Source organism: Sceloporus occidentalis, unplaced genomic scaffold (assembly GCF_023333645.1).
Source record: "Sceloporus occidentalis isolate IW3139 unplaced genomic scaffold, rSceOcc1.0.p SCAF_3, whole genome shotgun sequence".
NCBI lineage: Eukaryota > Metazoa > Chordata > Lepidosauria > Squamata > Phrynosomatidae > Sceloporus > Sceloporus occidentalis.
The window spans coordinates 66,615,274-66,640,862 of NW_028316983.1; the positions used below are offsets into that span (position 1 = coordinate 66,615,274).

Consider the following 25,589-nt stretch of genomic DNA (forward strand, 5'->3'; position numbering starts at 1 on the left):
TGCTGTATTCAGAGACTTATGGTAGACATACTAGATTATTATTTTGATATTTATGTGTTTAATAATCCTGAGTTGTTTGCTTTTGCATTATTGTAAAACAAAATACAAATACACTTTGAGTGGTATTATTGTTTGGTGGATTTTTGTTTGATCATACACCTGTGTAGCCAAGGGACTGGTTAGGGGAATTTTTATTATTATTGTTATTAGCTCAAATATTGCAAGAGGAGGGCCTGCTACGACGACCCTTGCAGAATCGTCTCCCGATGTGTATACGGAGTAGACCAGGGCCTCCCAATAACTGAAGCTGAGACAGATTTCTAGAATTAATAACCAATTTATTTATAAGGGGAAAAACACTTAGGATTCACTAGCATACACACACACATACAAGGCTCAGGAGAAGCATAGGTTAGCATGGATTAGGATTTTAGGCATCACTGGGGTGATACGTACCAGAATGTAGACTCCCTCCAGGAATCCAAATGGAATATGATGAGGATGGCATGAGGCTCAGCTATGGAATGACTGGCCAGGAGCCAGGATTCAAAGGGACATAGCTTCCCCCTGAAATCCAGACTGGCCCAGTGAACAGGCAATTCTGAGAGTATTTATAGGCAAAATCTTGCTCCTGGCAAAGGTGCTTGATGGTGAGAACAAAGGTGTTTAATTACTTTCTTTTCACCTGGATGTTCCTGTCTGATTGTCTTAGTGGTCTTAAGCTGCTTGGACAACAGACCCTGGGGAGGGGGCAAGAGCCTCAGGCAAGGCAAATATTTGCTCTTCCTGGTCCTATGATAATCATTTTATGCGACTCCTTAGATATGATGATGTGGGTGCCCCTCAGGGGTGTGTGTACATGTCCTCATGTCTTGCTGGCAATGGTGGACAGGCTATTAGAGTTCATCTAGGGGTCATTAAGGGTTATCATTTATACCAAAATTTATATGGAGCAGCATGGGTAACACCTGGTTTAAAGGAATACTTAACTTTCTAATAGAACCTTACATTTACCACTGAGTACATTCTTTGAATGTTTAAGTATACAGTGTAAAAACATCATTTGAAAACAGCCCTAGATGTGAGAATAACAAAAACTGAGGTATTAGCACTGGGTGCTTTTAACCGACAGTGCATGCTTTCAATAATATTTCCTGGTTTAACTGTCCACTATTATGCCTGCAAACACATGTGAAACAGAAAGCTTGACTTTGCTGCAATAAGGATAGTGAGTTGAAGCCAGACATCTTACTTAGAACATGCCCATTAATGTTAATGAGACACAACTTAGTCATGACTCAGACTGGATCCAACACCAAGAGGACTTTAATAATAATAATAATAATAATTGTTATTATTTCTCATTTCAGCACTAATAGAAAAATCTTTCCTCAAATATATTTTAAAGCACCATACAGATTAATAGTGAGAAATATTTAGGAGCAACCCAATTCTCAGGAGGATCTCACCTTCTCTGCTGGGAAACAGCATTGCTCCAAAATATAGAACACACACTTTTGTGGTTTTTTAATATGATAAAAATGCCGTACTGGTCACTGCCTAATTTTGTTTTCCAACAAAAATTAGACCAAAATGTTAATGTCTTTCAACAGTTCAAGAATCTATTGCACATGCTCTGTTTTAGAGCAAGAAAGACTTTGGCGGGATACAGACTGCCCAAAAAAGGTGGCCTCCCGCCGCCCTGGTTTGCTCCGCAAGGGAGCTGCAGCAGACAAACCGCGCAGCTCCGTTGCAGAACAAAAAGAACCCACTTTTTGCAGGTTCTTTCTGCAGCGTGGTTGTGATGCCGCAAGGCGCCAATGGCGCACTTGTGGCGTCACAAAGGCACAGGGACGTGTGGACGATAGGCGTCCATCACATCAAAATGGCGGCACCCGTATGTACAGGGCGCCGCCATTTTGACGCAGTCATGTGTGAGGGGCGAGTCGCGCCTGGAAGCACCACCCCTCGCACATGATGGTGCCCTATAGGGCCCGTCTGTACAGCAGCATAAGCTTTCCTGCTACAAGGTGACCATGCAGTTTTGATACTTACATTGTACCAGACAGCAATCCTAACAGATGACAAATTGCAGTGAAATTTCTTCTGTCTGTTCTTGAAATCTAATTTGCCAAGAGACCTTTTGTCTCTACTGAACTTATTTACTAAGAAGCTGTATCAGTGATTTAACCCAACTGTTCTCTGATTTCAATTATCAAATGCAGCCACATTAGATCACATTTTCTAAGATGGATAGTTTGGGCAATTTCCTTTTAGAAAATAGGTGGTTAAAAGATACATTTAAGCCCATTTTTATCTGTAAATAGTCAGTTCTAAAAATACGAGCCATCATGGAACAGTTAATACCTTCAAATTTCTACACCATGTAGGATATTTTATGTGTGTGCATGATAGAACTGCTGAAATGCCTAATGAAGTTTGCTTCATTTTGCATACTGAGTAGTTTTTAAAGGCTCCAAATAGTTGTACTGGTACAACCACATTGTTATGTAATATGGGAATGTGGACACATGTATACATTTTGATAAAGAAAATGAAAACTGATGTTGTTGAAAACTAGTAGCGTTAACAGATATGTACACCTGAGTGGAGTATCTTGGCCATATGAACCAGGCTCCAGCACAGAAGCCTTATCTTCCCCAAACGAGGGGACATATGATCTTTGATCACCACTCAATTTTGTCTAATACATTCCACCATACACATCCTTTCACTGCAATTTACTGTTAATAGTATCCCTTTAAGATACTTATTAACCCTGGTCATCATAGTCCTATACTCAAACTTACTACCCCACACTGGCTCCAATGTAGTGTCTAGATCAAGGGAAGTAATAGGGCCACTGATGTTCTGCTTTGGTCAGGCCCCACCTGGAATACCTTGTCCAGTTCTGGGCACAATTCAAAAAGGATGTGGAGAAACAGTAAGGGCTGTTCGACAGTGGAACAAACTTTCAGAATGTAGTGGTCTTCTTCCTTGGAGGTCTTTAAGCAGAGGCTGGATGGCCATCTGTCGGGGATGCTTTGATTGAGAGTTCCTGCATGGGAGAATGAGGTTAGACTGGATGGCCCTTGTGGCCTCTTCCAACTCTTTGATTCTATTGTACATACAGGCAGATGACAATGGCGAGAAGATAGTTGGAGCACCTTGGTAGCACAAAAAGATGCACAAGTAGGTGTCATTCACAGTGGTTGCCTAAGTACAATCCTTAATTAAGCAGCAGCCAATCTTTTCTCAAGTTTAAACAAAATCTCTCGGACTTGGAGGAAAGCTAATCAAATGTTGTAAAATGTGTTCCCTGGGTCATAGCATCTATAGTACAACTATCAGATCCAATATAGTTAACTAATATACTGTATATTTATGCTAAAAATGTACAGCTGGAGTGGGTATTTTTGGACTGCAACTCCTAGCATCCCACAGAATTGGGAGTCCATGCTCTAAAGGTTCCTACCTGGCAGAACTGGGCAGGCTTGACTACAGCAAGCCAGCCAATCACACCTCAGGGAATGCTGTGAAGGTTGGCCTACAGGTAGAAAATTCAAAACTGAGCATTGTCTCTGACAGAAGGCAGGCAGGGGGGAAATGGCATAGATAGGGAAAAGCTGCAACAGAACAGTGCACCATGGGAAGAACTGAATTGGATTTTGGGGAGCTGTGAGCAATTAGTTCAGGGGTTAATGAATGTGTGATCCAACTGCGTATTAATACACTTTCACTTGTTTATTCTTTTATAGCTGTGGATGAGTCTGGTCATGCTTACCACAGTGAATACACTGAACAATACATCAATGATCTGTAATATCAGTCACTTTGAAGTCCAAATACTTGATCCAGGGAGGGATCTTGAGGGGAAAATGGATAATTCTGTCCAAAACCCTGGGGAACTACTCCAAGTCACCATAAAAAATATTGAGATATGATAGTCAAACCAATGGTGATCTATTTGCCCCCCAAACAAAAAGCTACAAGTGTTAACAGTTGTTTGATGGAATCAATGAACTTGAAGTAAATCCTGGATTCAATTAAAGTCCAATACTTTGCTCTTGTTAATGAACTGCATTATGCTGAACAGGCTACTTCAAGATCTGATTAAAGCCCTACCTATGTGCTTTTTCTAGCCCTGGTGACCAACGTCTATATATCCTTCAGCATTATTATTTCTATTGCTATGTGACAAAGTGTTCCTTGGCAATCCTGGATTATAATTGCATCTGAATGCTGGTACTGGTGATGGGCAAAGGGATCTCACTTTACTGAGATTCCAAGTACTAGAGCTTTATAAATACAACAGCCACACACTAAGTTAGTCAAAAACAACTGTATTGTTATTAGTACAGGCGCTGGGGTTTCCCCATGGTACTCTTGATGTACAAGGCTCGCACATTTTGCCAGTTTTTCTTCAACAGAGATACCAGGAAATTGATGGCCAGATGGATATTGTAGACCAATTCATCCTCTGTCATCTTCACATGGCCAACTGCTACAGCCAGACACAGCACCTGGAAGAATTGATTAAATTACAACATTCAATTATTCATCTCTCTCAAAGTAATAAAGTTAAGGAAAAAGGGGTGGGGTGCACATCTAAAGCAAACAAGAAAGGCTATGAAGCCACTCTATTTGATATGCTATATGTCAGATTGAACTGACAATTACATTTTAGGCATGAAGGTGAAGAGGACTGCAGTTTGCAGTAAATAATCAAGCTTGTTTTTCAATTTTTGGTACATCAGATTAGGTAATTCCACTAAAATGGGAAATCTAGTGGAAGAGGATACAAATGGTTTTGTGGGAATCAGAACAAAAAATTCTTTAACACTGAACTGAGCACATTAAGCAGTTTGTCACACAAATACAGTCAACTTGTACAACATTAAAGACAAGATTAATGGATCTTGAGACAGATTTTTTTTTAATCCTCCGCCTTCAGCTTTCCTTCAACCAAGATATCCTTTTTTAATAGGAGAAAGCCATCCTGGTTCTCTATTCCAAAGGATTCAACTCATTTCACACAACTGTATCTTACTCCTCCTCCATAATCCAGATTTGCTATTTGTAGATAGGGTTTAAGAATAAACAATACAAACTATGCAAAAAATAGCATCAACATATGTAGTATTTTTAAAACTACCTTTTTCATTTGAAACTTGATTGTGGATTTTACTTCATCAATCTTTGATACCATGTTCTCATTGTGAGTCAGGAGAGAAGGAAATTTGCCAGCCTTGTTCAGTCCTGGGCCTAAGATTCGAGGAATCTGCTTGATTAGGGACTCGGAGGCCAGGAAAGCATCGTATTTCTTGGCTGTTTTAAAGAAAACCCCAAAGATTAATACATAGCACTAAGACCATTAGACTCTCCTTAAAAGCTTACACAACCGAGTACAGGTATTTTCAAATAGCACCTATGAAGACTTTCTAAACACCCAGCCCTACCTCCATCCTCTTTTTTTGTGGAGACTAAAAACCAGTATCAAAACATGCCCTCAAGGGCTGGGAGCTGATCTATCCATAGGTGAAAGTACCATGTCTTGGACTGGCATCTGTTCTATGGTTTGTTAAGCCATTCCTGCAAGTTGAAGCAGTAAGCCAGGATGCATCAGTAAACTGGCTTGTCCTCAACAAGCTGGAATTCTTTTGGATTCCAGCATGTCATAACATCTGCATTCAAGCACCATGCTTTTTCTCCTCTGCTTACAAAATAAATTCAAAACAATTCATTTTAAACAACTATTAAGGTCAGGTTGAATCTCTGTTATCCAAAATGCTTGGGACAAGAAGTGTTTTGGATTTCAGGATTTTGTGGGTTCTGGAATACCTGCATTTGAATATACATACATAATGAGATCAGAGCCAAGTCTAAACACAAAACTGATTTGTTTCATGTTATACACATAGGCTGAACCAAATTTTATATTCTACTCTACTCTCTCTATATATATGGTATGAAAGGTTTGTGTTTACTGAATCATCAGAAAGTAAAGGTGTCACTATCTCAACCACCCATGGAAACTCTTTTGTTTTTGGAGTATTTCAGATTTAAGAATTCCAGATAAGGGAGACCCAATCAATCAATAAGGTTTTGCCTAGATGAGAGAAAGTACAATCAGTGATTGAGAAATCCCTTTCCAATTTTGCTCACCAAGTTTCTTCACCAGCTTCTTGTTCTTATTAAGTTTTTTCAGCGCTTCTATGTCCATATGAGGGATGTCAACTGCTTTGGCTTCATCACAATGCTGCTGATCCCCCAGCACACAGATTGAAAACTTTGGCCGTGGAGCAGACTTGAGTCTGGGAGAGGAGAGGACAGTACCAATAAACATTTCACACATCTGACAAAACATCATAAAATGTAAAAGGTATGTTCAGATTCATGGCTGGAAAGCCTTACCACAGCCAGCTGGCAAGTCTTCACCCACCAGCGTTTAAGTCTGGCTTCTTAAAGTGATCGGTGGGATTAGCAGGACTGCCTCACCACACCTTCCCTCATGTTTTAAGACCCAGGGTAGGGGTCCGTCCAGTCACACCCACTTTACAGTGGGAGGATCTGAACTACCCGGGCAATTCAGCATTACACCCAGCTGCTATGCATGTTAGCAACCAACATGCTACCATTTGTAAGAGATAGGCTGAACTTAAGATCTCTGTCATAAGGAGCAGGGTGAAAGCTGAAGGCTGGGTGGAACAGGAACAAATCCAAACCTGACAGTGCCAGAAAAACGCTTGTCCTTTTGTGGGTCATAGTTTTTCAGACTGATCTGCAACTCCACAGTCTCCAAGAATCTAAAGAAACAGAAAGTTACACAAATTTGGCTTTAAAAGAATTTAGTAACACATAAAATATACCTAAGTGCATTTGGGACAAATTAAGCAATGTAATCAACACTGCAGGAATAGGTGAGAAGCCTAAATGCCCCTCACATCTACAGTTCAAGAATCAAATGATGAATAACCAAGAATCCCAGTTGTCACTGACACCCTGGCAAGACTATGTACCTAAAATGCATTAAAATAAGTAAGAGAGGGATGGGAACAACGTGGGAGCTCAATCCCATATTAGTTAATGGCTGCAGATGTGTGTGCACCTCTGCACCATGGGGAGAGATAAACAGGAATACCTTGGCCACTGTACTTATGCACAATAAAACAGAACTGTACTGACAACTAAAGGCATCTCTTTGATTAATCACAGATTTAATTCCTTGAGGAATTAAATTCCTTAGCACTATATTAAGATTCCTCTATTCCCTCCCCATCAAGAGAGAATAGGGCTAGGCTGCTGGAGTATTTCTCTAAAGGACTACAACTTGCCGATTCGAACTTTGTATTCTAATGCTTACAGCTACCCAATTACTTAACTGTCTGCTCTGCAGACACCACCCCACAAAATGCAGAGGAAAAAAGGGAGGCCTCCGACATTCAGGATCTGCTTGTTATCCCACACTACCAGATTAAGACAAGATGGTGAAGGGAGGCATCTTCTAGCTTTATAACTAACAAAGAACCAGCAGAGCATTGCTACAAAAATACTATCCACTGCCTGAGTAGCAATCTGCATGCATCACTGTCTTGTTTTTTCCTCATACTTTGAAGAGGGGTAGGGTAGGGTAGGAATAGTTCCCCCAAGTACTGCATTCCACTCTCTGTCACAGGGACAACACACAATCTGCCATGCTTCCTTGCAAGTGATGAGGTAGTACTTTGGCTGTCACCACTAAATTCCACATTCTCCTTTAATGGGAAGAAGCAGAACATGCGGCAGCCAACTGTCTAGCCTTAGAGCTCCAATTTTAGAACAAGAAGGGAAACGAACCCTTAGTAGTGCTTTTATTTAATACTTTGCATAGGACTAAGCTGCTACTCTGCATTGATCTCATGAATCAAAGTATTGCTCATTAAGTTCATAGAATTAGGAAGTATGAACTAGAATTAAGGTGATACACTTCTTACTTGCGTGTCTTTGCTTGACTCCCCTGAAGGACTTCCTTCACCGCTTCATACAGCGTGTCACGGGAGACCTTACTGTTATGGGAAAACATAGTATATACATGAGGTATGTTTGTATAGATGTTGTAAGAGGACATGAATATATGCAACACCAAAAAGAAGAGGACACCCCCCCCCCCGAAAAAGTTATCCAGTTTTACTTGAAGCATGGCAAATTTTCTCTGCTGCCAAGGAAGCAATGAGTCAAGGGAAGAAGGTGCTTGAAAGAAATAGGTTTTCTTTACTACTAGGTTCAATGAGGGCTACTGTAAGGACAAAGTTTTCAACTCAGGGTTGAAATGGACCCGCATAAAAAGCTGGATTCCAGCAGGCTTGGGGTCATGGCGTACAGATGGCCCACACCCCCAAGACACCCAGAAGTTGGCTTCAAGTCGCCTGGCTGTCCATGGGTCAGCTTCTGGGTGCTTTGGCAGCACAACGTTTACATACCGCAGGAGCATCTTAAAACCACCCATGGGCCATGGCAGGCATGAAAAACTGTCCTTTTGGTGGCTCTTTGCTTCTCCTTTTTTTTGGCCGGCTTCAATACAGATTGGGGCTGCCTAAGGGGTGGCCTGTTTCACCTCTCAGTTTACCCAAGAGAAAATAAGATGCCCTGCCTATTTTGATGTGGCAACCCCTACTTATCACTCATTTCTAACTCTTCTTACCATGGGCTGTGAGAGGAACCCAACCTCACCAAGTACATGCTTTAAAGGTTTAAAGAACACTATTCTTGCATACTAAAAAAGCTTCCAGTAAGTTTGAGAATGTTAATGTTAAGCTTTGCTTCAGAACAGCCAGCTTCAAGTTTAATGGGGGTTTATCTGGGTCTGGTTTACAGTTGGCTTGGCCAGGAGTTTTATATGTGCAACTCATATAGAGCAGGCATGTCTTGCAGTATTCAGTAATGTCTGGGTGGATTAGGACTTTATTACCCAGCATCTACTGTCTTCCTCAAAACCCTAAAAGACACACACATTTTGTGCTTTTCAGCAAAGCGTGTGTGTGATAAAACTGGCTATTAAGTAAGGAGTCTGGCAAGAATAACCATGTTTTCCAAGACAAGCTGTGCAAATTCTACACAGGACCCCAGCACTATGCTGTGTGCCTTCAAGTCATTTTCAACCCTATGACAAAGTATTTTCTTGGGCTGAGAATGTGTGGATTGTCCAAGTTCACCCAGTAGGTTTCATGATCGAGTGGGGAATCAAACCCTGGTCTCAAGAGCCACAGTCCAAAACTCAAACCACTATGCCACACTGGCTCAGTCTAACCAACCCCTAAACCCATCCTCATCCTAACCAACCCCTAAAATCAGTGATCCTCAAACTTTGTTCCTGCATGTTTCTGAACTTCATAGAATCATATGAATTGGAAGAGACCACAAGGCCATCCAGTCCAACCCCATTCTGCCATGCAGGAAATCTCAATCAATGCATCTCTGACAGATGGCCATCCAGCCTCTGCTTAAAAGGCCTCTAAGGAAGGAGACTCTACTACACTCCGACGGTTGAACAAACTACTGTCAGGAAGTTCCTCCTAATGTTGAGCTGGAATCTCTTTTCCTGCAGCTTGCATCCATTGCTCCGGGTCCTGTTCTCAGGAGCAGCAGAAACCAAGCTAGCTCCCTCTTCAATATGACATCCCTTCAAGTATTTAAATAAGGCTATCATATCACCTCTTAACCTTCTTTTCTCCAGGCTAAACATCCCCAGCTCCTTAAGTCCTTACTCATAGGGCATGGTTTCCAGGCCCTTCACCATTCTAGTCTCTCTCCTTTCTCCACATCCTTTTAAAATTGTGGTGCCCAGAACTGGACAAGTATTCCTGGTGTGGCCCGACCAGAGCAGAATAGAGCGGCACCATTACTTCCCTTGACGTAGACACTATATTGGAGCCAGAGTGGGGTACTAAGTTTGAGTGTAGGACGATGACTCTGGAGACCAGGGTTCGAATCCCAGCTCTGCTATGAAGCCCACTGGGTGACCTTGGGCAACTCGCACTCTCTCAGCCTCAGGGGAAGGCTATGGCAAAGCCCCTCTGAGCCAGCCTTGCCCAGAAAACCCCATGGTAGGCTGGCCTTAGGGTCGCCATAAGCGGGGAAGGACTCGAAGGCGCACAGTTCTCTCCCAGGGGGCCCACCCTTCCCAATATCCTCCCCGAGAGTCGCCCCCATCCTCCCCGCAGGGACAGGCGCGCTCAGCCAAGGCCAACCGAGCCTCTGGGCCGAGGATGGCTCTGGATTGCCAGCCCCGGCCGGACACCCACCTCATCTTGCCGCCTCGCCTGAGCGGAAAAAGAAAGGCCTGCTCCCGCTCTCGTCACAAGTAGGCGACCAAGTCTCGCGAGATAGAACGTTCAGTCGCGTCAGAATGCCGCACCGCCAGGGGGCGGGGCTTAAAGAGAGAGAGAGCAGTGCACTCTGGGTAGATGAGTGCGGAAGTGATGCTCTGGTCAATGCTTTCTTATTGTTGTGTGCCTACAAGTCATTTCATTTCAGACTTATGGCGACCCTGTAATGGGGTTTTCTTGGCAAGATTTGTTGAGAGAGGGTTTGCCATTGCCTTCCCCTGAGGCTGAGAGAGTGTGAATTGCCCAGGGTCACCCAGTGGGCGCTTCATAGCAGAGCTGGGAATTGAACCCTGGCCTTTAGAGTCCTAGTCCCAATATTCAAACCACTGTGCCACACTGGTTCCCAATATGTGTAAACATGGCCAAACTGATTTCCTCTTGAGGCTGAGAGAGTGTGACTTGCCCAAAGTGGCTCTACGTGGATGAGCTGGGATTCAAACCTTGGTCTTCACAGTTAGAGATCTAGTACTCAAACCAATAGGCTACACTGGCTCCAATACAAATAATTACGGTGGCCAGATGTCCTCCTAGACCTTGCTGCAAAGGAGGACAAGGCACCATAAAATGTAGGGCATTCAAAAAAATGGAGGACATGACCAAATAAAAGCTGAAAACACTCATGTAAATGTCGATTCTTGCTTCATTGGTCCAAAACATACTGCAGAAATAATCCAGTTTGAGACTGCTTTAACTGCCCTGACTCAGTGCAAGGCACCAGAGCTCCCTTATAGTTACAGAGAAGCCTAAATACCTCACAAAACTACAATTCCCAGAATTCCCTAGCATGGAGCCAGGGCAGTTAAAGGGGTCTCAAACTGGGTTATTCCCGCACTGTGCTTTGGACCGTATAGCAAAGCCCTAGACTGTAGGCAACTCAGTACGCTCTTCACACACACACACACACACACACACACACACACACACACACACAGACAGACAGACACAGACACACACACAGAGTACTCAGCATCACCTAACACTTTAAATATGTCCTGTTGATACATTTACTCTGTAGTGAAGAATGTGCAAAAAGGCTAAAGATTCTGGAGGAATGGCATTAAGACTCTGAACTGGGGGAGTGAATGAGATAAATGCTTGTTGTGCATTCCATATACAAATGGGCTTTTATTTTTCATTTCAATTTTCCATAGCATGATGATCATGATCATTTTATTTTCATTAATAGTCTTTGTATATAGTTGAAGCAAAGTCCCCATTCTGGAGTTGTGCCTGTTTTGTGCAAATGAGATTCCTATCCTTTATTGATCTGTGACCATCTCCACACATATGATATTAGTTGCATCAGTGATTTTCATGCCTTTTGCACTTGTGACCCTCATGTGGATGTTGAGCCCCCCCCCATTCGATGTAGTATATGAATAAAAATACTTTGTTTAGTATGCATTATTTCATTCACACATTTATATATATTCATGAATATAGAGGAGTACATCAGTGTAGCAGCATTTTGTCTTGAGAGTTTATCACACTGCTTTAACAAGTGACTGATCACTCCAGAACTGTATTCTAATTCAGGCTGCATTTGGATCCTATCACATGTATTTTTGCTGCCGCTGCCATCACTGGACAGGTACAGCCATGTAACTTCTGGATAGAATCTGAGTTCAGCTTTGCAAATCAGCTGGCACAGCTCAGATTCTGTCTGGACATTATATGGGCTGCACCTGCCTGGCAGCATCAGCAGCAAAAATCCAAGTGATGGGATCCAGATGCAGCCAGAATTAGAATTTTGGAGCAGTCAGTCGCTTTTTAAAGTTGTGCGATTTCTTGGCACAAACAGAGCTACAATGCTAATCAGTACATTGGAATCCAACCAGAATGTCTACTTCATCCATTATATATGTCACCAAAGAATGCTGAAGGAGAACATAGCACATGTCATGTCATCAAATAGACAACAATCTTCTACTAAAGAAGGAGTGTGCTTTGATTATGAGTTTCTGCATGGCAACTGGTTGGACTGTCTGGCCCTTGTGGTCTCTTGCAACACTATGATATTATGGTTCTATGAAAAAAACCTAATCTGATCTAAATTCTACATAGACAACAATCTCCTAGTAAAGAAACCTTATCTAATCTAAACATTCCATAGACAGATGTAGAAATGCCTGTTTCTCACAGGACCAGAATAATTTAATTTTTTTTATTGGCATCTACTTCCTTTTAGTTTAATAACAGCATTTTTCTCTGCTAGTCTAATCTAAAAAGGCTTCTTTGAGAGTTAGCAATTTAATATTAAAGAATAATTTTCTAATTTAATTCTAGCGCTGTCACCATGAATGTGGTATACTGAAGATGATTAAGTCCCTTCTCCTTAACCACCACCTCCAGATAGAAGGAACCCTGTTAAAAACATGAACAGCCAGTAACAAATACTTACATGGAGAAGCAAGGAACAAGAGGTAGTACAGTATGCAGACTCTCTCCATGATGCCTGGATAAAAGCCCATATAAATACATGCTGAAATATAAAATGTGAATATGACTGTGCAGTTTCCTCTTTCCACGCACCCCAAATAACAATCTACAGAAGAATACAGTAGGCCCTTGGTATCCACTGGGGTTTGGTTCCAGGATCTCCGGTGGTTACCAAAATCAATGGATGTTCATGTCCCGTTATGTACAATGTGATAGTAAAATGGTGTCCCTTATATAAAATGGCAAAATCAAAGTTTGCTTTGTGGAATTTATAATTTTTAAAAACATTTTTGTGCCGTGGATGTTGAATTTGTGGATAAAGACTCAGTGGATACAGAGGACCAATTGTATTTACTATGGTCAAGCTGACAACACTTTAAAAAATGGACAGTGGCAGAGCAATAGATGTACATTGCAGTTATGTACTTAATGAAAATCCATCTTCTGAATGCAGATTACAGTAAACAAAGGAGGTAAGGAAGACAACACATTTCCTGGACAGGAATGGCTAGTGAGAAATGTGGATTGATTAATGCATTGCAGGCATCAGAAAGCTTGTCATAGGGTTGCCTGCTCAGGACTATCCAAAGCCCTGAAATTTCAGAACCAAAACCTGAGAGCTAGGGATGAGCCATTGGCCCAGGTGATGTTACAAAAGTCAGGACCCTGGCGATGTCATTCAACCACAGTTGCACAGAGCATGCTACTTCAAAAAGACCAAGTCTAACAAATGAGGAAAATATATTAAAAACATTTTTCAAGACAGCATTTTCACCCTAAGCTTCCTCTTCCTCACTTTGAAGAGTGGAGAAGATGGTCCAGGTCCTGAGAATCAGGGCTAGGCTCTGAGATCTGGCAGCAACATACCCACAGAATCCCCCTGCAATGACATGGCCATGGCCATGTTTTGCACCAATACTATAAGTGAGCTGTGGATCATTGCAATTTAAAAAAAATATATAGTAAATTTTCTCCAGTAGAAAACCTAGGAGTTGGTGAGGAGAAAGTGGAACAACTATGACAGGATAAGAACGTTAGAGTTTATCAGATGCAAGTTTTTGGCAATTATACTGGTCCAATATCGTCATGTTTGCGCCGCCAACAATGCACATTCACATGATAATGTGATGTTCTTTCAGACATCATTCATTTCTATGGGAGCCTGTGTGTGTGTGTGTGTGTGTGTGTGTGTGTGTGTGTGTGTGTGTGTATATATATATATATACACACACACACATATGTGTGTGTGTGTGTGTGTTTTGCCTTGATGTTAATATAAAGACATGTGTGTGTTATCAGTTACTGTGGATACTGTTAATATGCAGAGATATGTATATTTGTATGTGTATCGGAAATATATGTGTGTGTATGTATATATCTGTCTTGCCTGCCTGTATTTATAAAGAGGTGTGTGTGTGTGTGTGTGTATTTATATGTATTTATATGTATATGTATATATGTGGGGGGGGGGGGGTCTGTACCTATAGGTACATCTAATCTATGCAAGGGCCCCCCCAAGGGCCATCCAGTCCAGCCCGTTCTTCTGTCCCAGAGGAATACATAGGATGCTAGAGATGGAAGGGACTCCCAAGGGCCATCTAGGCAGCCCCTTCTTCTGTCCTGAAGGAATACATAGGATCCAAGAAATGGAAGGGACCCCAAAGGGCCATTCACTCCGGCCTCTTCTTCTGCCCTGAAGGAATAGATAGTATTCTAGAGATAGAAGGGATCCTAAAGGGTCATCCAGCTCAGCCCCTTCTTCTGTCCTGAAAGCATATATAGGATCCTAGAAATGGAAGAGACCCCAAAGGGCCATCCACTCCAGCCCCTTCTTCTGCCCTGAAGGAATACATAGTATCCTAGAGAGGGAAGGGATCCCCAAGGGCCATCCAGTCCAACCCCTTCTTCTGTCCTGAAGGAATGCATAGTATCCTAGATATGGTGGGATTGAGGTCTGTCACAGCACATGTGTCTATATATGTGTTGTGTGTGCACACAAATACATGCGCTGTCATCTTCAAGCGTGTCTTCTCGCATATATATGTATACGCTATGAGTGCATATATAGACCTGTGAGCCCTTTGAGGTATGTCATGGATACATGCTCTGCCTTAACCATGTACCCACCTATCCAAACATGCTCCAAATATTATAGATCACAAGGTAAGATGGAAGAAAATATTTTATTTACAAATGGGAATGCATAAAAATTGGGGATAAAATTAATTACAACCGGCTGCTGTTACATCACAGCTGCTGGAGGGGGGAGGACACTGTCACGCATTCACCTACAAAGGAACACACAACAGAAACATGTTGGATCGCATCCACCTCCTCAGGAATCTGAGCATCCCCCTGCGCCTTTCCTGCCTCTGATGCCGCAGCTGTTGGTACCTGGCAAGCAGCATGGTCATAATTGAAAGGATGAACTGCAGTCCACCCATGGCTGTAGCCCCAGTAGCGGGGGGCATCGCACAATTCCTGAATAAAGAAAGGGAATCCGCGCGAAAGCTAGTACACACGGAGCTGGAGCTAGCATGCACACTCGCATGCACACACTTAAGACGAAAACAGGAAACAGGAAACTGGAAGGGGTTTCTCCCCTCGCTCCCCCCGGAAGCACAAAGGTCATGATACGACCAAAACCTCCAAAGAGCATGTGCAAAGATGTTGATGCGAAATGTTCAACACAAAAGGAAGGCACTGGTGTAGTAAATAGATTCACTTTGAATGGTTTCGCATCAAGCAAATTGCCTTGTTTTCGCTGTTATAACGCTCACACCACGCTTCGGGAGAATGACGAAAAAGCAGCCAATGTGATAAAACATCGCGTTATAATGTGAATTCACATCGCTTGCTTTGCATCCTCAACGGAATTGAGGGTCCGAAAACTTGCGTCTGATAAACTCCATTGTTTGGCATGCCAAAACAAAACAAACAAACAAGCAAAAACATGCAAGATGTACAAAGCCACCTATAAAGCTGTCTGGAACAGATGGTACCAGATAATGTTTTAAATTCTATAAGTAATGTTTCTGGTTAACTAGAACTGTCATGCAAATTTTAAAGAAAGTGTTTCATTGCCTAGAACATGTTTTCTTAGCTAGCTCTGCTGTCTGGATTGGAGAGCAATATTCTCATACCAGTGGAGGGCTTCATGTGATTGTTTACCAAGCATGGAAATAGTTACGAATTAATTAAACTGTAAAATGTTTCCTACATTTTTCAAGTTACAAAACAAAATTAACAAAGACACTATGTTGTATGGAAATAGCTAAAAAAGCAACCCCAATTGGACATGCTTTCATATCTGTAACAAATAGTATGTGAAACTAGTCAAAGCAGGATTAAAAAGAACATAAATCAAACAAAGAAGATTTTTAAAATAGATAACTAAAAGTTCAGTCAACAGTGTTTTAAAATTAAATTTTAATTAGTTTTAATTAATATAATTTAATTAAAGTAAATATCTTTCTGTAATGTATCAAATAAATTTGCAGTCCTCCTTTCTGTTTAAAAGCAGTTCAGTCAGACTTAGAAAGCTTAAATTTGTGCAGCTGTTGGGTTGATGATTGGTGGTAACTCCAGGGGCTGCTTCTTGTATAATACCAATATGGTCTACCTCCTGAGATTTCACAAGGAGTCATTCTCAAGTGTTGGCCCTGGGTGGTTCTGACCTAGTAGCCCTAACAGACTCCCCCATAAACCACATTCCACTTGGAAACAAAATGAGCATCAGTCTTGGCTGGGGCGTAGTTGTGTTCAGGGTTATTTTTATCAATATTGTCGGCTCCTTCTGCCCCCATATATATCAACATACCTTGCTTGTTTATTTTTAGTATTGATAAATTGCTTTCCTGCTCAGAAAGGCCTCCAAAGCAATGTACAATCAAATTAATGTTAATATACAACATAACTTTAAAGTAGATGATCAAAATATTGAAATAGTTTAACATTTTCTATACCTTGGCTCAGTTATTAATGGAGACTGCAGTCAAAAAATCACAAGACAACTAGGAAGAGTAGCTATGAAGGAACTGAAGTGTAAAGACATATATTATTGAATACCAAAGTTAGGATTGTCCGTGCCATTTTATTTCCCATTTCTATGCATGGCTGTGCAAGCTGGACAATGAAGAAAGCTGATAAGAAGACAATCAACTTATTTGAGATTTGGTACTGGAGAAGCGTTCTATGGATACTATGGAATATTAAAAAGATCAATAAGTGGGTCCTAGAGCAATCCAAAGCTGGACTCTCCATGGAAGTCATAATGACTAAACTGAGGGTGTCATACTTTGGCCATATCATGGGAAGACATGACTCTCTAGAAAAGATAATAATGCTTGGTAAGTTAGAAGGCAGTAGAAAAAGAGGAAGACCACATTCCAGATGGATAGACTCAAGCAACAAGGAAGCCATGACCCTGAGACTGCAACAACCTACACAACAACAACAACAACAACAACAACAACAACAACAAAAACCATTATTTTAAACTAAAAACCCCTTTAAAAGCCAAAGACCTGAGGGGATGATCAGTTTGAAGTCTCCTTTGAAAATTCAGTGGGGATAGAGCCAGTTTGACTCGGGTTGGGGAGATTCCATAGTTAGGTTACTGCTGCAGAAAGAGCCTTAGCACTGAAAGGTTAGGCTGGTGGGGCTAGAGATGTCCCAGAAAAACAAAACAAAACAGAAATCCACCCCACCCCCAGGATTTTCTTTTATTTATTTTTCCTCCTGAAGCACCCCCCCCTTTTTTTTTTTTTTTTACAAAAATACAAAAATTGAAAAAAGAAATGAAAACTGTATTATGGATTTTTCCCCCTTCTTCTAGAGTGATGAATAAAATGTTTATCACAAGGTTTATTCCTCCAAATGTATTTCTAAAGATTATTTAATAGTAAGATCTTTATTTAAGATGAGATAGTATATAGTATTTGATTGTTGCAGTTCATGGTCTTTGTATCCTTTTCTCAGTCCTTTCTATGGGACTGAATGCCATGTGTCTATGGAAGACTAGAGGAGACAAGATGATTTTCTCTGTTTTAATAATCTTGATGGTTTCTGTTGTTTATATTCTAGATCTGTTGTTGAAGAAGCAGGTTTCTTTAAAATGTTAAAGATCTGGCTGCCTGAGCATAGGAAGCTTATAATATAGTGAGGAGAAGGCAGCAGATAGACTGTTACACCCTTCAAATGTCCAGATCATGTAGAGATCCCATTGCAGTTCTGTTAGCACCATAAGATGGAAAGGCAATAGTTACTGTCTGGCAAGCAGCCTCAGTACTGAGCTAATTCACCAGGTTTTCTGATATAACTTAGCCCTGCCTTCTGTGTAAATCCATTGGACAACAGCTTCTGAGTTCCTTGTACAAATCTCTCTCCTCATTCAGTGCTGCTGAGCTGTTTCTAAGAAGAGATTGTGAGAAAATCCAATTTAGAAAAACACTCATGAAGAAGACCTGGGAAGAAAAAAGCAACGTGAAAAACCTGCAAAGAAAATTCAAATAGCAGACAAGCATTGGCTGCTTAATACAGTCCTTGCTGCAGAATGAAACTACTGGAAGATTTATTATTCTAAAAGCGGAGCCTTATTCCCATCCAAAAAGGAAAGGCATTGCTTTATGACTCTAGAACTAATTTGGTGGGACAAGAACATTATTTTTAGCCAGTGAAACTATTGTAGCTCTGAATCTCAAACATATGGAGCTTTAAAAAGTGCTTTTTTAAAAAGTGAAAATGTTAAGTTACTTCCATTTATTCCCATCTCCATTGCTGACATTTAAACAGAATGGAAACCTTACCAGGAAGAGACCGGAAACTCTGTAACCATTCTACTGAGGCTGGCTGAAGTAGATTTAAGGATGTCTGGTACTCCGTTTTCTCTTTCTTTTTCAGGTGGTGGTTTTCTTGCAATTTATGAAATAGGTGTAATCCAGGGTTTATTGGAACAAGCGCCTGAAATTCTGAGATCTGCACCAAAAGTATATGGAGCATCATCTGGATCAATCATGGCAGCAGCTGTGGTGTGTGGACTAAGTCTTGGTAAGCAATGCAGATTTGGATTATTTTCGATATTCTTATATGTATCTATTAATAGACATTTTAGAGTGAAATTTCATGGTTGTGTCTGTTGTAGTGAGGTTGCTTTCACAAATTCAGTTCTCAACATTCATTGTCCTGTCAGTTTAACATGGAGAGGTAACAGTGAGAGGTTACTGTTACATGAGATGGTAATAGTAGCTCAGTTTACAATTGTCATCAAAGATGTTATTAAAATGACAATTCATCACCATGTAAATATGAAACATTTTTGGCAGTCCAGTGATGTTAGACAAAAATATCTTTACATGTTTCAAAAACAATAGCTTCTATGAGGGAAGAAGAAACCAGTTTTCTAGATTTCTACTCAAGAAAAGTCTTCTGATCACTAAGCGTCAAGATGTTTTTTCTAATAAATTGTTTGCTTTGACTCAATAAGACCCTTTCTTACTACTATTGTGGTCTTGGTCTCTTATATCAGAGTATTTGCATAGCCAAGTGTTATATGAGTGAGGCAGAATATGATTGTGTAAGTGCCGACTTTGGTGCACTTTAGATTAACTGCACTGATGACAGTGAAAATGACTTCATGCACTAATGATAAAACACTATCCAGCTACATAGTAAACCACACTATTAGTACCTATGTACTGATTTAAAACAAAGGTTGCATGGCAGGTCCCATATGACCTCTCTGCCCATTTTAGTGGTTCCTGCTATACGTCCTGGTCAAATAGAGGTAACACATAGGATAAATTTGTGTTTACTTTCATTGGGAACTGGGTTCCTTAGCACCATTCTTCTTTTTTTAAAAGGTACATGTTATTAATGCACTTTAATGTTTTTTAAATGTGTAAAGCGCAGAGAGTACCCCAGATGGACTTGTGGTTACTTATTTCAGCAGTGCACAGCAGCTGTGATGTGTGTGAAATCTCCATTTTTGTCAGTTCTAGAGGGGAGAAATTGGCCCTTGGACCTACAATTTTATGACTCTTGAATTTAATGAAGCTCACACCTGTCCAACTGATCTGTATTGTCCTTACAGTTTCTGCTGTTGGGGTTGTTTGGGAACGACCTAGTTTGCCCAGATCAGTAGACAGTGTGCACCCTACTGAGAAGCCTGTCCTCATGATCCCATTTAAATGAACAGCAAAATCCTTCATGGGTTTGAGTGGGAGCAGAATAAGCAAGCCTTTCCCTAAAGGGCTTATTAATAAACACCCATATAAAAATAGCATTAAGTTGGGTAATGAGAAGAAGAAAAAGGAAAATATTACAGGTCACTGAGGATTCATATCAGCAACTGGTGCTTTCAGACAGACAACCCTAGTGCTGTCAATCTAAAGGCAGCATGCTGTTATTTCATCTTTTCTCTTACTTTGAAAGATATTCTTGTGGAAAGAAGAAAGGCAACAAAATTATGCAATCTGAATTAAAATGCTGTGCAAAGCAGGCTGTACAAAGAAAATTGTCTGGACTCACCACAGACCTTTTTCTTGCCCTAAACAACACAACTACATATTCATATTCTGTTGGCATTGATAACAGGAAAACAGAGATTGTTTTTATGAACTGTTTGCATATCATCCATCTGATTTCAGTGTCTCTTCAGTGGCATCCTAAATACATTTGCTTCCCCAAAATCCCTTTGAACTCATGGGATTCATCTTTGAATAAATATGCTTGGACTCTTCATGTCAGCATGGGTGGGCTTATAAATGGAAGCTATCTCAACATTATGTACCAGAGTCAACTATCCCATTTGAAAGATCTTCTGTTATGATTTAGAAGTTCAAGGACCTCTTGCTTATTTGGGCTCCAGGCCACAAGAAGTTCAGAGTCTCCTTCGTCTATTGTTTTTAAGATCAATCAGCCAGAATTTCCCTTTCTGGACATGTTTCAGTAATTCATGTTTTGCCAAACTATGACCTTACTTGAACTTGTTGTGCATCCTCCCTTACTTCTACTCAAACATTTATATCAGCCCTAATTCCCAGAGATCCAGTATCTTCAGGACACAATGATATTTCTGACCCATCTAATCTGTCTGCCTGCCTACTTGTCTGCCTGCCCCTTATATCTAGACTAGCCTTAAGGTTCATTGCATGATACTAGACAGAACATGCAAAATGAACTCATTTGGTTATCTTAGGCTTCACTCCAGCAAAGAAATACTTATGTTATTGCAGCTCATTTGATTCAACAATATTAATCGCATGTGTAAACTTATGATACATTTAACTTTAGGTCTCCTTTCCCCACAACAGAGAAGGGAAAATAAGGTAAGATGTTAGACAAATGGTACGGTATTTTCCCCAGTATAGACATAGCTAATGGTAATATTTATGATTGTTGACCCATAAAAGGATTGTTGCCTGGGTCTAGTGCTGAAATTGGAACCATTTTTTGGGCCATTTTTAGAACAGAAATTAGCTATGGTACTTTGTGAATGAACAATTATTATTTCTAGATACATTTATCAAAATGGATGCAATACATCATTACTTGTTTTCCCAGAGTAAATTAAGTACTATAATACAATCTAAATAATGTGGATTTTCTTAGACAGCCTGCAGCCAACAATTTCATATTGTGATTTATCTATTCAGATATTATATTAAATGCAACAGGGCAGTTTAAATGCAGAATTGGAAGCTAGACATGGCCTTTCTGATGAGACTTTTATCCTGCAATACACCCCACCCCACCCCACCCGCCTCATGAATGGATTTCTTGGCAGAATGGAGGTCAAGATATTGTTGTATTATAACCCTCCCATATTTTCCCAAACATTTTCCATTCTGAATTTTCCATTACAAATGGACACTAGTGATGATGATATTTTGGCTTATGTTGTTGTTGCTGTTGTTGTTGCTGTGAGCCTTCAAGTCATTTCTGACTTATGACGACCCTAAGGCAAACATATGTTAACAGGAGGTTTGCCATTCCCCTCCCCTGAATTTGAGAGCATATGACTTGCCCAGGGTCACCTAGTGGGTTTCATAGCCAATTGGGGAATTGAACCCTGGTCTCCAGAGTCATAAGAGTTTATCACATGGAGGCAAATTGCTTAAATCCTGTGCAGAAACTGGATTTAAAAGTGTGAAACCCCCCCCCCCCAAAAGCGGGTTTTTCAGATGTGTTTGTGTAAAGGAGAAATAATGTGACAATAACCCAAACAACAAGTCACCAAAACCCACTCCTTTTTACTTTCAAAAGTTCCCAAAAGTAAAAAGGAGCGGGTTTTTGTGACTTTCTGTTTGGGTTATTTTCATGTTATTTCTCTTTCACCCAAACATCATCTGAAAAACAACCCACATTTGCAGTTTTTTTTTACTTTCTGTTTGGATTAACCCTGAACATCATGTGAAAAACAACCAGCAAAAGCAGTTTGTTTTCACTTTAATTCTAGTTTCTGCCTCCATGTGATAAACTCCATAGTCAAACCATTATGCCATACTGGCTTTTATTAAAAGCTAATTCCTATGCCTGGAGGCACCCAGATAATTTTGACATGCTCAGTTGGACCCAGGATGGGAGATGGGGATAATGAGTTATGGAAAGTCTGATGGTGGAAGTATAGATAAAAAAAAAAAGATCACTCATCATAAACTGAGTGTAGTGTTCACTCTGTCATTGACAGACTAGCAAGAATTGCCAAGAAAAGGACTGAATGCTAGTTATCAAAGCTAAGCCAAATTAAGCTTTGATTGGGAAGTCATTCCCTTTCCTTGAATTAGCATCAGCCTGGATAACTGAGGTCAACAGGGAGTTATACAGTAGTGTGATGGGAACAAACCAGATAAAGAATCCAAGACCTTATTTGATGCCAAGTGACAAACAACATTCTTTGGATAAGTTAAGTGATTGTGTTTTGATTGACAAGGTTTTCAGTTTCCTGCTGGAATACTAGGGGTATCTATATGATCATTCTTTATTTGTATATTTTATTGGCTTTTACCAATCTGATGTGCTCCTAATATGTTGGACTACAATTTCCAGAATCCCATAGTTAGGGGATGCTGTAAATTGCAGTCTAACATATATGAAGGGCACCAGATCAAGCAAGACTATTCTCCATTCTTTTTTTACTTTACTGGCCAAATATGTATTCCACCCCAATTTGCTGAAGTATTGTTTTTGATTAGGCTCTTCTCCAATGGTTGATCACACTTTACTGAAGCAAAATTGACTAATATATTTTCCTAAGCACCAGTACATTATTACTGATGCATTTTGGTAAGTAAAATTCATGAGTGAGGGGGTTTGGATTAGTAATTTGGGGAGTGTCAGAAAATGTGAAGAACTTCCCTTAGTAAATAGGCACATCACAAAATGCTCTGTAAAAAAACATATTGGTTGCACTGTTACTGGTTTTATGACTAGTTTCCATTATTGTTAACCTTGATAACCTTGCCATCTCCATATACCTTCAGGGTGATCTTGTGCCACCATCTTCTTTTGTTCTTTTCTTAATTAATTAAATATTTTTATAAGCATATGAACCTGTAACTTCTTATTAGGTAGTTCTAACAGTCCTGACTGGCATGCCTTAATGGCTTTTTCTTTTCTTTTTGTTTCCCTCTTTCTTGCCAGATGATGTTAAAAAGTGTTTATATGGAGCTGCCAGAGATGCCCGGAGAACCATTCTAGGTCCCCTTGCCCCTGGTTGCAGCGTTGTACGGATCCTGCAGAAGCGGCTATCCCAAATTCTGCCAGAGAACGCCCACCGGATGGCCACAGGAAGGCTTTATATTTCTCTCACACGTTTAGTAGATGGGCAGAATGTTGTGGTTTCCGAGTATAATTCCAAAGAAGAGCTTATTCAGGTGACAAAGTTCCCCTCTCTTATGTGAAAACTAAATTAAAATACGTACAATGTTAGTTTAATAATATAATTCCTTATGATATAATTTCACAAATAACCATCAAGGAAGCAAACATCAGCATAGGAGTAAACATTAACTTAAAGGGTATGACAAATGTTAGAATAAAAGAATTCACAGACCTAACTACAGCTTTTGACTAATAGAATGCTATGGTGGAGAAAATGAGTAGCCTTACGGATTGTACTGTATTTAGAAAATACAATGTCAGTAATTAAAAATGCCTTAACTGAAGGACCATTTGGTTTCACAATTTTCAAACAGCCTTTTTAATCAATAGTAAGGAATGATAATGATGGCGCTGTACAGACCGCCAAAAAAGGCGGCCTCTCAGTGCCTTTTTTTCCGCTGGAGGGAAGCTGCAGCCGTCAAACCGTACAGCTTCCTGCCGGCGGAAAAAGAACCCACAAAAAGTGGGTTCTTTTAGAGCCACAGCGGCGGCATAATGAGTGCACCACTGGCGCTCTCATTACGTAAGCGTTGCACGGCGCTATGTGGACACCGCACGGCGCTTTCATAACAATGGCGGCGCCCATGTATACAGGGCACCACCATTGTTATGCTCTCATCACATGCTAGGGTTGCCAGGCGTGTGGGCGCTCCGCCCCCAGGCAACCCTAGCACATGACGAGGGCATCCCTAAAGGCCTGTTTGTGCCAAGCCGATGATACTCAAAATTTATAAGCAGTTAAGATGTTGATTGTAAGACTGGCAGGTTGGCAGTTCGAGGCCCAAGTGCCACATGAAGGGGTGAGCTTCCATCACTAGTCCCAGCTTCTGCCAACATAGCAGTTCGAAAGCAAGCAAATGCAAGTAGATAAATAGGTACCACTTTGATGGGAAGGTAAACAGTGTCCTGTGCATGCTGGCCCCATGACCACAGAGTTGTCTTTGACAATGCTGACTCTTCAGCTTAGTAATGGAGATGAGTACCATCCCCTACAGTCAGACATGACTTGACAACCTTTAAGTTTATTGCGCAGGACTTGGAGAATGGGAACGGAGTGGAACAGAATGGGGAAAAACTCATATTATCACATGGGAGAGTGCTGCCGATGCCGCTGGGAGTCCCCAATCCATTCCCCATCCATCCCACAGCATCCAATTTTGAAGAACTGTTCAGAATCATTCTTCAAAATTGGCTGCTGTGGGATGGATGGGGAATGAATTGGGAACTCCTGGTGGCATCAGAGACATTTTCCCGTGCGATAATATGCATTTGCTCCCCATTCTGTTCCCTTCCCATTCCCTTCCATTCTACTTCTTTCTCGTTCTCCAAGCCTCGTGCAATAAACTTACTTGTCCAAGGGGAATACCTTTACCTTACCTTTTTGAATCTTTAGAATACTTTCCACACTTTATTCTCAACAATATGACAATAACCAAACATAAATATTATTATCTCCATGTTACATTCGTAGGGTTAGGTTATAAAGCTAACTTTTGCATTCATAGTTGAGAGACAAGATTTGTATTGTGGGAAGCTCATGGCTAAATGATCCACACAAGGCTCTAGTTGTGGCTCGTGGAAGAGGTATGGAGAGGAACTGCACTCATATTGGGAGAGGAGAGAGCATATCTACTCCAGAGGCTCAGGCAGTTCCACCTGCCAAAACCTCCACAGATCACCTGTTTGTGGTATTGCTACTGTTGCTGTTGTGTGTCTTCAAGTAATTTCTATGTTATGGCAACCCTAAGGTGAATAATGGGATTTTCTTGGCCCAATTTGTTCAGAGGGGGGGTTGATATTGCCATCCTCTGATGCTGAGAGCATGTGACTTACCCAAGGTCACCCAGTGAATTTTATGGCTAAACTGGGAATGGAACCCTGATCTCCAGAGTCATAGTCCAACAC

The 25,589-nt window shown here is 40.9% G+C and overlaps 2 protein-coding genes across 3 annotated transcripts in view; one reads left to right on the forward strand and one right to left on the reverse strand.

Moving 5' to 3' along the window:
* Positions 1-4,327: 4,327 nt before the first annotated feature.
* Positions 4,328-10,366, reverse strand: RPL10A (ribosomal protein L10a). Of its 2 annotated transcripts, XM_089514824.1 has the most exons (6): positions 10,281-10,366; positions 7,974-8,045; positions 6,726-6,806; positions 6,166-6,314; positions 5,156-5,328; positions 4,328-4,523 (listed from the first exon to the last, which is right to left on the reverse strand). In XM_089514824.1, the coding sequence occupies exons 1-6, from the start codon at positions 10,283-10,285 to the stop codon at positions 4,353-4,355; spliced, it is 651 nt and encodes a 216-aa protein (XP_089370950.1). In that variant the 5' UTR covers positions 10,286-10,366; the 3' UTR covers positions 4,328-4,352. The 2 variants fall into 2 exon arrangements, with proteins under 2 accessions (XP_089370950.1, XP_089370949.1); XM_089514823.1 differs by lacking the exon at positions 10,281-10,366 and having other exon boundaries at positions 7,974-8,062.
* Positions 10,367-12,712: 2,346 nt separating this feature from the next.
* The window catches only part of LOC149316104 (omega-hydroxyceramide transacylase-like), a 29,378-nt gene continuing 16,501 nt past the window's right edge, over positions 12,713-25,589 (forward strand). The window contains exons 1-3 of the mRNA XM_089518615.1: positions 12,713-12,787; positions 18,200-18,851; positions 23,445-23,677. Of these exons, the coding sequence (XP_089374741.1) occupies positions 18,671-18,851; positions 23,445-23,677 (414 nt within the window). The 5' untranslated portion in view covers positions 12,713-12,787; positions 18,200-18,670. The remainder of the gene's footprint in view (positions 12,788-18,199; positions 18,852-23,444; positions 23,678-25,589) is intronic.